The 15074-nt window shown below is 40.6% G+C and overlaps 3 protein-coding genes across 5 annotated transcripts in view; 1 reads left to right on the top strand and 2 right to left on the bottom strand.

The window, feature by feature from the left end:
- The window catches only part of LOC135903072 (collagen alpha-1(III) chain-like), a 442036-nt gene that overhangs the window by 222215 nt on the left and 204747 nt on the right, over positions 1 to 15074 (bottom strand). The window lies entirely within an intron of this gene.
- On the bottom strand, positions 4232 to 5592 carry LOC139054996 (BEN domain-containing protein 5-like). Its single transcript, XM_070532704.1, has 5 exons — positions 5481 to 5592; positions 5078 to 5393; positions 4699 to 4844; positions 4452 to 4590; positions 4232 to 4368 (listed from the first exon to the last, which is right to left on the bottom strand). The coding sequence occupies exons 2-5, from the start codon at positions 5118 to 5120 to the stop codon at positions 4232 to 4234; spliced, it is 465 nt and encodes a 154-aa protein (XP_070388805.1). The 5' UTR covers positions 5121 to 5393; positions 5481 to 5592.
- On the top strand, positions 6708 to 13733 carry LOC139059155 (uncharacterized). Of its 3 annotated transcripts, none has more exons than XM_070537159.1 (4): positions 6708 to 6878; positions 7957 to 8106; positions 9054 to 9122; positions 10150 to 13733. In XM_070537159.1, exons 1-4 carry the CDS (start codon positions 6771 to 6773, stop codon positions 12334 to 12336), a joined length of 2514 nt encoding a protein of 837 aa, XP_070393260.1. In that variant the 5' UTR covers positions 6708 to 6770; the 3' UTR covers positions 12337 to 13733. The 3 variants fall into 3 exon arrangements, with proteins under 3 accessions (XP_070393260.1, XP_070393257.1, XP_070393266.1); XM_070537156.1 differs by having other exon boundaries at positions 10147 to 13733; XM_070537165.1 differs by lacking the exons at positions 6708 to 6878; positions 7957 to 8106 and adding an exon at positions 8848 to 8865 and having other exon boundaries at positions 10147 to 13733.

Genomic DNA, 15074 nt, shown 5'->3' with positions numbered 1-15074 from the left:
GTGTTTGGGTCATGTCAGAGAAACACAAATGTATTGTTCCAAAATGGTACAGTGTTACTCTGCTGTTAGAAAGGTGATTCAGAAGAGCTCTCTAACTCCATTGACTAAATTTTCAGAGGTGATTGCAGTGGGTGATTTCCCTGTTACTCTGGTATTGCTAGTCTGGTGCTTACGGTCGGTGATATACAGAGCATACCAGTCTTGGAGCTCAACTTTCAAGAGCCAAGAGGCATGTCATGGGTGATTAAATCATGCATTTTCTCAGTCAGATGGAATTGTCACATTAAAACTGTGTACAAGCATTTCATCATCAGTACAGCTGTGAAAAGGTGGTAGTTTTGTGTAGTATAGCCTCCAAAATGCCTGACCAGTGGCGTTCTTTGTTGAGCCGACCATTCAGGCCTCCCCACTAGCTAAATTGTGGACACCACAGGTAGTATCTCCTCCATGCTGGGTTACGAGTTTATTAGGCTCTTTTTAACAAACAATTAATTTATTCTTTATTTTTGCTGTCATTTTGATGGCCTGTCTATGCTTCTTGTTTTCAAAGGCTATATTATTTTCATTATTGTGGCCTTCAATGTTTAAAACTGTAATATCCCATATAATCCACCGCGATTACTCGTAAGAGAGAAATCGATATAGAACAAACAGTAGATGTGGGCAAATGTATATGCATTAATTGACTTGAACATTCACCTGCGAAGGCCTAAAGTCAGGTTGCTCAATGGATCGAATAATCTCAGTTGGAGAGCAGCACTGAGTGTGTTGATAAATGCATGCCTAACCAAGACACTTTCAGACTTTAGTAAAATAATTAAGTTAATATGTTACGTAACGCTGTCAGTTGAGACTGTGAATGGAAGTTATTAAAATGAGCAAGCTAGAGACAACTATTGCAGTGTTTAATGCAGTGTTTATATTTCGTGGTAAGTGCAGCATGATATTTCAAAAGAACATAAATAATGCTCATCTCAATGTTTCTATCTATGCCTTTCATTTATCTCTTTGTCTCTTTGAAATTAAGCAGCAGGGCATAACACAAGCACTGCTGCTTACGTTTATAATGGAGACATCAGTGGGTTTCAGACAGAGCCAACTCCTGTCCCTTATGCACATATGTTTTGCACATCCCAGTCAAAAAAAATTAATGGGTCCAATTGGAGAAATACCAATTGGGCCCAATTGGTTTACAACCAATTGGAATTTCGGCACCAGTTGGAGGGCACCAATTACATCCAATTGGTAAACCAGTTGATAAACCTATTGAAGCTAACTGGTCATCCAATTGAAACTAATTGGTGCCCAACTTGTCGTCCAGTTGAAGTAACATGGTGCCCAATTGGTTAACCAGTTGAGCACAGATCCCATCCAATTGAGCCTAAATGGTGCCTAACTGGTCAACCAGTTGAACATATATGGATGTCCAATTGAAGCTAACTGGTACCCAATTGGTTAACCAGTTGAACACAGATGCCATTCAATTGAGCCTAAATGGTCAACCAGTTGAACATGTACGGTCGTCCAATTGAAGATAACTGGTGCCCAACTGGTCAACCAGTAAACACGCATGGTTATCCAATTGGAGCCAACTGGACATCCAATTGAACCTAAATGGTACGCAACAGGTTAACCAGTTGACATAAACTGGTGGCCTACATTTTAACCAGTTAAACACACATGGTCATCCAATTGAAACTAACTGGTGGTAAGCATGTAACGCAGACCCAGGTGCACATGCACGAAATAAAAACCATACAAAGGTACTTGTTGCTTATAATAATTACACTTAAATACATTGTGATGGGGCACCAAGTAGGTGAAAAGTATGGCATTGTTCATTAAGACAATTTCCAAAGGAATAGAAGTGGTCCCGACGGCAGGATACTAGAAATTGCACGTAACACCCTGGCGGCATTCTTCTTAAGAGTCCTCGAAGGAAATTGCTTGCAACATCTAACCTCTCAGCTGGCGGAGCACAGCCTTGGCACAGGCTAATTACACAGGGAGGTGGCGGAAAAGTAGCATTGTTGGCATTGTTCACAACAGCTTGCAGCTTCAGCAGTGAGAATGACCAAAAGCAGCAACCTTTTTGTTGCATGTGGTGTACATAAAATGATAAATCATACTGTCCTAAATTAAACTTTATACATTTTTGATTGCTACAGAAGGCAACCATCAGAACTGCAGAACAAAATCTCATGTACCATAGAGTGAACAACTAGTGAACTATATTACTAACTAAACGAACTATATTAGGGACGCATAAAAATGACAACAGGACTGTTCCAAAAGGCTTCATTTATTTGCCAAGTACAAATACCTGGTATGAAGTACTTTCATACCAACAATTCTTTTTAAAATGTAACTCGATCTTCTACATCAGCACAGAAAAGATAATAACAGAAAACTGGTCAGCATGCAATAACTTTGCTGTCGTAGCAGGGCCGTTAAAAATATAAACATAAGCGATACTGTGCGGAACATAATAAAAAATGACTAGGTTAAGTAGGTAACGCGTTCATCAATGAAGTCAACAGCTGCTCCGACCTAAAGCACAACATTAAAGTCAGAAGTATTTAGTAGTAAATAAATAAATTAGCACTGAAACAAGAGATTATGAATCAGTATGACTAGGTAAAACTGATATGCCTGCTTAATGACAGAACGAGAAGAGAGGGAGTTGACCGAAGGGCCCGATTTTTGTTAGTCATATCATAAAAAGCCAACAAACACTGACACCAAGGACAACATAGGGGAAATTAGATGTGCTTAATAAGTGAAATGAAGAAACGATAAATTAATGGAAATCAAAGTAGATGAAAGAACAACTTGCCGCAGGTGGGAACCGAACCCACAACATGCGAAGGTTGTGGGTTCGGTTCCCATCTGCGGCAAGTTGTTCTTTCATCCACTTTGATTTCCATTAATTTATCATTTCTTCATTTCACTTATTAAGCACATCTAATTTCCCCTATGTTGTCCTTGGTGTCAGTGTTTGTTGGCTTCTTATGATATGCTTAATGAGAGATGTGTTAAATAAAAAATTACTGCTAAAACAGAACATGGATCACTATTACAATGACTATTGTGAAAATATTGAAAATATTTTAAAATAAATTTCCACTACAGAAGCATGCTGCATTCACTCATGGCTTGCTTGAGGGTCATGGTTGTCCTTTCCCCTGAAAAATGTCGAAATATGCATAAGGGCAGGAAAGCTTCAAGTTTGTGCACATCCTGCAGCAAAATGATGGTGCTGCCCGCGCAGTACATTATGATTATATATGTGTTGTAGCTGTAACAGATGATAGCGTGGCAATGGAAAACGGCACTTTGGGGGTAGTGTCAATAGCACATGCATGCAGAACAATGTGGGTTATCTTCGAGAGGATTGCAGCTAATAAAAGTTTAGTTGTGTGGAATGCGTGATGCTCACTCGTCTTACTATGCCGAGAAGCGCATTCCAATTATAGCAAGAGGGCTGCGCGCTTGTTGCAAAAATGCTATTCTCATAGACTTTCACACAAACTATGCAAACTATTCTGATAACTGCGCCACAAAAAGTACTCAAAGAAGTTTCCTGTTGCTGTAATGCAGTGCTGGAAGTGACTTTTGGTGTTTTGGAACAGCTTTTGGAACAAGAAAAGCCGGCACTAGCAACCACACTGCACACTCACGTTCATGCGCTGCTATTAATGGTTTAGAATGAAAATTAGCTTGGCTTGCTCACTTGGGTGACGTACAGTGTTTGGAACCATTACAGTTAATTCAGTCTACAGTCGACATGGAGGTAACAAATCTTATAAGCCTAGGTGGAGATGTGGTGCAATAAGCAGTCATTTCACATTTTATGTATTTGTCTTTTTCTTGCTGCAGCACTTCCATTAATGATAACTAATTATAAAGAAATGAAAGTAAGGGAGCTGATGCTGCGCATTCTTTAGCAATTGCGTGCTGCTAAACTATATTCACTTAAAAGATGGCTCTATCTGAAGGTTAGGGCCGCATGTTGTTCCCAAACTAGACAAATTTAGAAGCTTTTCGAAATTAGTCGCCAAACATGCCCAACAGCACTTTACCGTTTTGCCAGCCTCTCGAGGTCTGCCAGCTTCTCCACCACAAAATGGTTCAGCTGCTTCAGTGCAGCAGGCAAAAGATGTTCTGGGACACCTTGGCGCCGTAGTATTTGTCTGTAACAGTCTGAAACAGAAAAATTCACAAGGTATCACTAGCTGGCAGCAACAAAATTTTTTTTTAATGAGTATAAAGACTGTAACACTATCCACTTAACACGCATCACTTCCACCTTCGAAGGTGTCAGCGGCGCCTTTGCAGGCCGATCTGGGTATCGAGGACACCGCTTACCTGCAAGACAGAAATGGACTATTCACCATAATGTTGCAACTTCTATTTAAAAATGCTATAAGCTTTAATGTGCAGTTATGCACCTTGTAAAGAGCGGTTTTTTAATTGGTCCTTTGGCCAAATGCCCAGCAGGAGATCTTTCACAAAGAGTGAATCCTTCTGGTGGCCTTGGATGTGGCTCCACGCTTGCGCATTAATTGCCAAACCACGGCCAATATCCACCTGCACAAGAGGAATGTGTTGCAAAAAAAATTTAACCGATGACAAGCACATAGCAATAATAATAATAAAAAAAAACTGCAGAGGTTGCCCTTTAGATTGGTATCTTACCATGTTGTTTTCCTTCCTGGCACAACTGGCTGGTGGTGGCAGTGGAGGCGTGGACTGTTCAGTTCTCTCTAAGCTTTCATTAGCTTGCGTTTCCTCAACGACAGAATCATCAAATGAATTCTTATGGCGTGGAGCTCCACAGTAGCCTGCATTATCAACATGAGATATGGCTCATTACAAACAGCAGAATGCAGTTACTTCAAGACAGCATGGCATCACCCATTGTTCAAAATTTTATATGTTAAATAGCATTAGGAAAATGTTAATATATATAAATTTTAATAAAACCATATTTTAAACAATCTAGCTAAACATAGTGCATACATATTAAATAGCACTATGTCGCAGCCCCAAAAGTATGGAAAGCTGAATTGCATACCTTTGTTGTCGAGCATCATCAGCATTTTCTCTTGCAGCCTCATATTTAGCTGCCTGAGGTCCTTTGCCTCCTGCTCGAGGGTTTTGTTCTTGGCTAGAACTACTTCTATCTTTCGCTCTTGTTTTTCTATTACGTCTTCAAGTCGCTGCACCTTCTCACGGAGATGAAGAACACGGGGGTCACCAAAATCTTCTTTCTTCCTTTTTAGTTTTTGCGAAGAGGCCTCCACCTCTCGTTTCCTCAGGTCACTCGTTTTCTTTTTCAGAATTTGAAGTAGTTCATGCTTCGGCCCCCGATGTTGCTTTCTTGCAGGGCGCTGCACATAAAACCAGAAAATGTCTTACAAGTCTACTTTAAGAGATACAATCCATAAGCATTGACACAGCACTGAGTAAACAGATACCTCTGGCGGAACATCATCATCTTCCTACTCGTCGTTTTGCGAATATGCTATTCGCTCAAAGCGAAGCCTCGGTCTGTTCTCGTTGTCAGTTTCAAAGTCACCCTAAGATTCTGGAATATATCGAGAGGAAATAACTTCATTATGTGCTACGCATGTCCGACGGGGCTATATGCCACTAGTGCATAGGAAAAATAAAACGTTGCAACACATTTAGTAGTTGACACACTGATGCTTATATTGTGCATGCTTAAATAATACGCTTTCTATTCGTATAAGAGGCAAATCAAAACTTTCAGTAGTCTAGCTGCATGTGTGCTAAAGCCGCCATGCTCAATCTGCCCGCAAACCTGCGCGAAAACAGCAGGGGGAAAATACAACTGTGCATAGTTTCAGAGAAAGCAAGAAACATTTTCATAGTTATTTTTGCAGCCGATACCAACCGTAATTGCACGTATGTTATAAAAGATTTCTCCATAATTACTTTTCTTAAGCGTACTTGAATGTTACAGAAGTTGCAATACATCTATTACCCTAATTTCAGGACAAAAGTACTTGTGATGGTACAATACCGGGCGATCGAGCGCACGCACAGGGAAGCAGCAGCAATCGGCATATGCGCATCGCGGAACACAAGATACACTGAATATTTAACTTGAGAAAACAAATGAAATGTACACTAGCCTTTAAAATAATGAGCTCACCTCCCAAGGCGAGAATTCGAGCCCGGTAATAATCCGACGTCCCATCAGGATCCGTCCACTTCACAGAATAGAAGAATTTGGACTTGAAATCCTTTGTATGCTGAGGACTGAAGTTTTCAATGGCATCAATGCTAACAACAGCCAGCTTCCGGTCATCCTCATAACGCACTTTCGCGTGGGTTATCATCTGAAAATCTGTGTTAACTTTTCCGAACTGAAAGACACGTGCACCGAAAACTAGCTGAACACGATCGCACGTGTAGGTACAGCGGATCGCACGTCTAGAAGGCACTGGACTGTAGCACACGTGATGTGAAGAGCCATACTAGCCGCGTGCTCGTACTTCCGGCCGCATGCCGACACCTAAAAACGTCGCGCTGCGTAGACGTACGTGACTTCTACTTTACCAAATTTAATTTATTGACTTCATTTTTCTTAAATATATATAATAGAAAGCGGGAAGTAAATTGCTGTTAAATAAAATAATAAAATACGAAACAACGAACATGTTTCGATCGCCGTTTCCACCGAGCGATTCCCACGTGGAGTGTGTAGCTTAGTCGTTGGGGAGCCTAAAACTTCGTAAATAATGTATAATGCTCCAAAAAGAAAGAAGAGAGGCCCATATAAAGAGTACATTAACCATGGATCAGACTTCATGCTACCGAGAAGTACTTCGAGGGCTCACCAACGCAGTGTAAGTTTCTCTTTGTTGTTATTCTGCATGATACCTTCGATGTGCGCTTGTCGCGCTGTTTTATTTTTGGGTTCAAAATTTATACGGGACTGCATTTTTTTTGGTTTGGGTAGTTCAGTAAAGCACCCAGCATCGTTACTTGCTCTGTTTGTCCGAACGCGCGAGGGGCAGCAAAAAAAAAGAATAATAAAGAAATAATAATTGCAGCAGAACTCGCTCCTACAACGCGAAGTCATGCCGAGCTACGCCTTAAAAGATTCCTTATTAAAAAGTGCGTACCGAAAAGAGTGCCACTGCTGTTACATTTGAGTACAAATAAAGCGGTGGTAAACGGCGCAACCGTTAGTTAGACACCGTGTACTGCATTTTCTTCGATGAAGAAGCTTTATCTCAAGGCCCAATTCGGATTTCCGTATGAAACTCGGAACTGGTTTTATAGAACCACTGTGCCGATTTAAGCGAACTTTGTTGCACTTTAGAAAGCTAAGTTCGAGCAACAGGGACAAGCAGAATTTTGATTTAGGGCCTCGATATGTTTCAGGAAAAAAAATTAAGTACGAAGTTCACAAGCCCATCATTCTGTATACCGAAAGCAGCTGTCGTAGTTTAGTAAATTGCATCTATTAGAACGTCTAAAGCGAGCAGTATGATTTCAGAGGTTATGTGAAGTTGCTACAACATTTGCAAGAACCTTGCAAAAATCCTACCTACAGACGAGTGTCTTATTTTATGGCTGTACATAATGAATACATCAATTTTTCCTGCTTTAGATGCATCAGTAGGTGCAGTTTACTGAATTATGGTATTGATTTTCATGGCTGAGTCAGAGTTGGCGTGTTGAAATTTGTCTGTTTTCATGAAATAAAAAATAATGTTACCCCAGAATTCAAAATATTCTGCTAAAGTTGCTTGATTTTTATTTTCTCATTTAAATGCAACAGACCTTTTCTATTATAAACCCGTGCTATGGTTCTCAGAGAAAAATATTTCGCATTCCTAATTGTTTAGATGACAGCTACCGAGGCGAAGCTTCCTCTTAATGCACACTCATGTTCCTAAAATGTGTTTCTATGTTCAGGATCTGTCAACAGATGCATCCTTAGCTGATGACGATCCACCTGTTAACGACACAGCAGCCGGACCAAGCCAAGCAGCAGATAGAACCCGATTCTCGACAGAAAGAAACTGCGAGTTTGGAGCTGATGCATCTGGTAGTGATGATGAACAGGTGAGGTAGTATGTTTGAGATCTTAAGTGTATGATATAATCAGCTATTTCATCGCAGGAGGCTATTAACAACATTTGTAGTGCAACGGCCAGCAGCACGACAGCTGCCGTGGTTCATAACGCTGCTTCAGAACTGCAAGCAATTGGCGATAGGTTGCAGCATGCCAGCCCAATAACTTCCCATGACAAATCGCTGAATGATGAATAGGGGCATATAATAAAGGGAAAATCAGACATCCACCTGTTCGTAGCGATTGCTACAAAGGAAACCCATACGGGTTCCTCAAAAGAAAAGTCTCGCAGTTGTGTGTGTGTGTGTGTGTGTGTGTGTGTGTAAATATGCTCTGCTGCCTTATATAGTATATCCCATGCATGTTATCTTGACCAAACTCTCTGCGAATGTGTTAGTGCAGGCTATTTCGTAATCCCTATGCTTGGTTTTTTGGTGCAGAATTTAAAATGACAAGACATGAAAGCACTTGACCATTTCTTTTAACTGTGTGTGCTGGCATTGTAGATTCTGCACTAAAATAAAGCAAGATTTTGATCTTGCATGTCACTGAGTGCATCTATAACAGCTGGGTCCGACCTCTGTTTAGTTCCCCTTTTCTCTTTCATTATTTTTCTGCCTTCCTTTTTTTTTGCAGCTGTTCATGCCTGATGACGATGCTTCACAGGAATGTGTTCCTGGAGAGCTTACTTCAGAAGAGGACATGGTAGGTCCATCAGAGCTTACTAGAACTTCACCAACATGTTTGAGGTGAATAACTGTTGGTAGGCCACTCGCCACGTTTCGGCATCGCAAATAGTTCAGCGTAGATAACATAACGATCTCTGCTAGGTATTACACCAATGCTTGCAATAAAAGGACGTTGAAGTATCACTCCAGTTGTAATCCTTTTTTTTTATCGAAGAAGCACTAAGTGATGTCCTTTTCTTCTCTTGCAGCTGTTCATGTCTGACGATGACGCTTCACAGCAACAAGTTCCTGGAGAGCTGACTTCAGAAGAGGACATGGTAGGTCCATCAGAGCTTACAAAAACTATCCAAACATGTTTGAGGCCAATAACTGTTGGTAGGCCACTCACCAGGCTAGGGCATTGGAAATAGTTCAGTGTAGCTAACATAACGATCACTTCTGATATTACAGCAATGTTTGCCATAAAAAGATGTTGAAGTATCACTTGAATTGAAATCCAATTAATGTCTTTTGGAAGAAGCACTAAGCAGTGCAATCGAAATTATACAAAAGGCACAAGAATTTTCCCGAGATGTACTGCATCTCATCATTTGCTTTATGATGAAGGGACTGCTTAAACACAGGAGTATAGTCTCGAGTTGCAGCTTATAGACTTCAATTTCAGGCTATATTTAGTTTTCAAGTTTAGTAATGTAATTTATTGGGCAGCTTGGTTCATATTAGTTCGCAAAAATTTTCCATAAGCTTGTGCACATTTGATCACCTCTTAACCAATCTTTAATTCTTTTTTTTTTTGCATAGGGTCTTTGCAAAAACATTCTGGTGTGCTTTCATTGAGGGGAATGTCTATATACGCTGATAAAGTTGGGAGGGGGGGATAATTCTTGCAAGGGGGAACATTGCTTGAAACATCAGAATTTCATTTACTTATAGTTGCATTGGTAGGCCGCTCGATAATTTTAAAGGAGTTCGCTTTCCCAACAATGTATTACAATTGTCTATGGATAATACATATGATGGGGACTTGGTGAGCCATATTGTAAAGCTGGAAACTAAACATGAAAACTGGTGTCATTTAGAATGAAGGTTGTGGTGCTGAGTTTATTGCTACATGCATGTGAAATATTTAGTAACAATTGCAATCATGTTGTCCACACATTAGGTTATAAAATGTTTTGCTTTAAATTACCTGCTCATTGTTCAGTGAAGGCATCTAATACAGCAGCTTCTAGCTCCTTTTCGGGTCCAGTGCTTGACTGTCAAGCTCTATAGAGCCAACAGTACATGTTGACAGCTGTGCATTTGCTCCATTTTGGGTGGTTATTTCTTTTCTACTTTCAGCAGCAAACTCCTGACAGCTCCATGGGGCCCGGTCATGGTGGCAAACCGTATTTCGGGGATTTATTTAATGATGTTATCACTGAAAGAGTGGTTGTGTCTAAAGGGGATATTCTCCTCATGGTGCTGAAGCATGCTGTAAAAAATAATTTATCATTTAAAGGGCTGACCAGCATCTTAGACCTTATAAACAGAATTTTTGAATGTCCAATATTGCCACATTCCCGATACCAGCTTTCCAAACTGTTGAGCAAAACGGGCACAACAATGTCATATTTTTGTTTTTGCCCTAAATGCTACACACATATAGAAAATGCTGAAGCTAATTCCTCTTTTCAGTGCACACAGTGCAGACACAAAACCAGTGTTTCCAGTCTATCAGATTTGCCTTTTTTTGTAACTCTCGATGTGGAGTCACAGTTGCAAAGATTGTTAAAGGACTGTACACGTCTTGACCTGACAAAGCCACTTCACCATGATAGTTCAGTTGCTGATATATGGGATGGTGAAATGTACCGAAGATTTGCCGCTGCAGCACAACACTGTGGGCCTAGAATCAGCTTCACGTTAAATGCTGATGGAACACCAATTTTCAAGTCAAGTGGGACGGCCATTTGGCCCATTCAGTTGATAGTAAATGAGGTTCCTGCTAAGCAGAGGATGTCCAAACGAGTTCTTGCAGCCTTGTGGTTCTGGAAGGAGAAGCCAAACATGGAGCTTTTTCAAAGCACATTTGTCGAGCAAATGAACCAGCTAAGTGAAAATGGCTTTGTCTTGGAGCGACAGGGGCAACTTCAGACATTTAAAGCTTATTGCATTTGCTGTGCAGTTGATTCTGTTGCCAGGGCACCCATGCAAGGTGTGACTCAATTTAATGGGTATTTTGGGTGTAATTGGTGCCTACAGAAAGGTGAACGAGCTGGTGGATCGACAAAATACCCAGTAGAGTCAGTTAATTCCTCTGAGAGGACAGAAAGCCAGATGCTTGAAGATATGCAAGAAGCAGTTACGGAAGGGGTGACTGTTCATGGTGTCAAAACAGTGTCTCCGTTGATAAGTCTTCAACATTTTAACATAGTATGGGGCTTTGTTCCCGACTACATGCATTTTATTTTGCTGGGGATTGGACGACAGTTCTTAGCTTTATGGTTCGAGTCTTCTGGTGGTGCGTACTCGCTAAGTCGTGAGCAACACAAAATCGATGAGAGGCTTATGGCTATCAGGCCACCGAGGGATCTGAAAAGATTGCCCAGACCTACGAAAGAGCGAAAGTGGTGGAAAGCTAAGGAGCTGGAAAATTGGATATTGTATTACAGCATTCCAGTGCTTGATGGCATTCTTGACAAGAAATACCTTCAGCACTGGGCATGCTTAGTTGAAGCATTGCATATTATGCTGCAGTACAAAATAGAAACTTGCGAGTTAATTCAAGCTGAGCAACTCTTGCTGGAGTTTCATGTGCGTTCCCAAATGCTTTTTGGCAAAGCATTTATGACATTTAACATGCACCAGCTCACACATATTGTTAAAAGTATTCGTTGCTGGGGTCCGCTCTGGGCACACTCTGCATTCCCATTTGAATCTGGGAACGGCGGCCTCAAGCAATCTGTAAAAGCTGCAAATGGGATTCCCCATCAGCTGTGCAGGGTTTTGCAAATTGAAAATACTGTAATGGAACTGCAGGACCTGGCTAGTAACCCTAGTGTGGTGCAGTACTGCAGTTCTTTTGATACTAAAGTAACGCAGAAAAGTGTATGCAGCAGTGATGGTACCCGATTTTTTGGGAGTAGTTGTCAGTATACTCCACCAGCCTGTCCATTGCCTTGTGATCAAGAGATCCCACCACATTCTGTCCAATACAGAAGAATAATGTTAAATGGGTCAATTCTTACTGACAGCTTGTACGCATCAAGCAAGAAGACAAACAGCTCAGCCGTGCAGCTCTCTGACAACTCATTTGCCATCATAGAACAAATCATTTTCAGTGGTGATAAGACTTTCATAAGTGTTAAAAAGCTTAGGTGCAGGCCATTAAAGTATCACTTCGTGACACTAAATCATGTGCAAGAAGTGCTTCACAAGGAGTCATCCACAGTAATTCTGCAGCCTGCAGATATAAGAAGTGTTTGTGTATTCATCAATTTGGAAAGTGCTGCATACATATGTGCTCCTCCCAGTACACTTTCCCTTTAGTCGTTTTGCTTGGCGAGCACTATGGGAGTAACCATAATATGTTTTGTTCTATAATAATAATAATATTTGGGGTTTTACGTGCCAAAACCACTTTCTGATTATGAGGCACGCCGTAGTGGAGGACTCCGGAAATTTTGACCACCTGGGGTTGTTTAACGTGCACCTAAATCTAAGTACACGGGTGTTTTCGCATTTCGCTCCCATCGAAATGCGGCCGCCGTGGCCGGGATTCGATCCCGCGACCTATTTTGTTTTATGGTTAAATAAAAAAAAAGTCTTTCGTAATACGTGGTTGCTTGCTTTCAACATTCCCATTTGCAATGTCAAGGCTGTGAGAACCACATTAGCAGGGTTCCCAGTTTAATTTTCGTCTGCGGAGTTTTTCTCTTTTTTTTTGAATTTTAAAATCTGTGCTCATGTCTATTTACGTCTTGTTCTCATGTTTTTGAGCATCCAGTGTGAAATCGGGCTTTTTCGGGTATGTTTGTAAAATGTAATCTGGAATTAAACTTGTGACCATATGCTCAGCAGCAGTATTTGCATGCTTGTGTTGATGTACACACTAAAGTTTTGTCTCCATATGCTGCTCTATGATTTGTAGTTTGTAATGTGCTCCTTGAATCTATGTCGAGGTTATCGGGGCCACTGTAGCGAATTTACATAAGCATTCTCATGTATATTGTATTTGTGTCCTATCTTTGGAGGCATCATTCCAAAGTTAAAAGGACCACAAACAACTTTCACATATTCTAAATTTACACATGCATGGTATGCTGTATACAATCGCAATCATTTTTGTGGCGACCCTCCTGTTTACCTGTATTCTCGTCTCATCCTTATTTCTTTTTGTACCATGGTTTTTTTTTGTAAGTCCTCTAGCCAGAAAATTGTTTCTTGTGGCCAGTGTATAGTGTCCAATAGGTTTTTGTAATTCTAGTTGCTCTACCTTGTGAAAACTTTTGTGCACTGTTAATTTGTAGTATGAAGTAGCTCACTGTTTTAATCTCAAAAGCTGCTGTGTATGAATTTTGTGCATTTTGTGCATGCTGCTTCGCAACGTATGTATATATTGAGGCATAACTGCGAGTTGGCCTAGTTGGGACAGATTCATCTTAAAACATTTTTGTGCGCAAACAAACGGGGACTTAACATGGACAAGGGCTTAACATTTACTTCGCAAGTACCGGTAGATAATAAGCTACAGTTTCTTGATGTCAATTTGAAATTCCTACCGGCACATGTGTGTTGGTCATTCTCACCCCGAGCTGGAAAACCGCTAATGAACTATGCCTCAAACTATTCCAGGCTTGTGAAGAATGGGTTAGTCATTTCGTGTTTCCGGTCAGCGTTGTTAAAATCATGTCACCACACTGTTGATAGGTTGAGAAAGTTGAGAAAGTTGAGCAAGTTGATAGGTTGTGAAAGGCTGGGTACCCGCTCGCTGTGATGCTGGCATCGTGCGCTAGACTAATGAAAGAACTTAAAAAGGATAAAGGACAATGCACAAAGAATCAAAGGCAGAAGGATGTAGCTTCCAAGGTTTCAGTGATTCCATATGTGCACGGCCTTTCACACAGACTTAAAAAGGTGGCTGGTAGTTATGCAGTAAGAGTGGTATTTTCGGCAAAAAACAAAATAGGTAGTGTGTGTTCTAAGGTTAAAAAGAAGTTCGAAAGTAAGGGTGATGTAAAGAAAGAATGTAGTGTTAAACATCCGCGCAAGAACCAATTTGTTGATTGCGCGAAGAACGCTGTTTACCAGATTCCTGTGACGTGTGGTCATGTCTACGTAGGGCAGACTGCGAAATGCATTAACACGAGGTTAAGGGAGCACTTGTCTAGTCTGAAAGGTCGCCCTAGTACGCATTTGGCAATGCATTGCCAAGAACATGATTGCTCACCTTGTCTTAGTAGCACAGACATTTTGTATAGCCATAGGAATCAAACCGCTAGGGAAATTGTGGAAGCACACTGGATTGAAAAACAAAAAGAAAAATGTATCAGCCATCCTTCTGTTTCATTGTTGGATAGAGAAAATTCGATTCTATCATCACATCTTTAACACATTTTTGTTTTTTGTAAGTGGTTGTTTTATGCACCTTGCTGTTTTTATGTTGAACGGGTGGCTTTTGTACACGTCTTTTTATCACAAGTGTTATATGTACTATTCACGTGCTCTCTTGACTTGATCGCGCAGATCTTCGGGTATCATATGCGCTATAGGCGTGCTCTGTTGACTAGATCGCGCAGACCTGTGGGCATTTAAGCAGGTGGTTCTTAAAAAAATACCAGTTGTTAGAAAGCGCTCATCCTTGTGTTGCCCCTACTCTTCGTCCCTGTTTGTTAGCACACAAAAAGTTTTAAGATGAGTATGTATATACATTCCGTGGATATAAATTTATGCCTTGTTTTTATGCCCTTATGTCTGAACTCTGCTGTAATTGTGCCCATGTCAATAAATATACCATGCTGGGATGCCGCTGACTTGTTTTAAATGTTTGGTGGTCTTGTTTTATGCACAACGTTTAAATTTGTGACTGTGCTGGTGTACTTTAATTAAATATAAGAATTATCACACCCTTGCTACTAGCTTGCAAGGCTGTCATCAATGGTATACATTTCTTGTAGATTCATCAGATGAGTCCTCTTCCAATAAACTCACTTATTTTTGCACTAAAAATGACATTTATTCTATACATTGCCTAGTCAGTTTTTTTACTTAAAATCGGTAAGTTCGTG

The sequence above is a fragment of the Dermacentor albipictus genome, chromosome 1, assembly GCF_038994185.2.
Source record: "Dermacentor albipictus isolate Rhodes 1998 colony chromosome 1, USDA_Dalb.pri_finalv2, whole genome shotgun sequence".
NCBI classification, from domain to species: domain Eukaryota; kingdom Metazoa; phylum Arthropoda; class Arachnida; order Ixodida; family Ixodidae; genus Dermacentor; species Dermacentor albipictus.
This window is presented reverse-complemented; position numbering and strand designations above follow the sequence as displayed.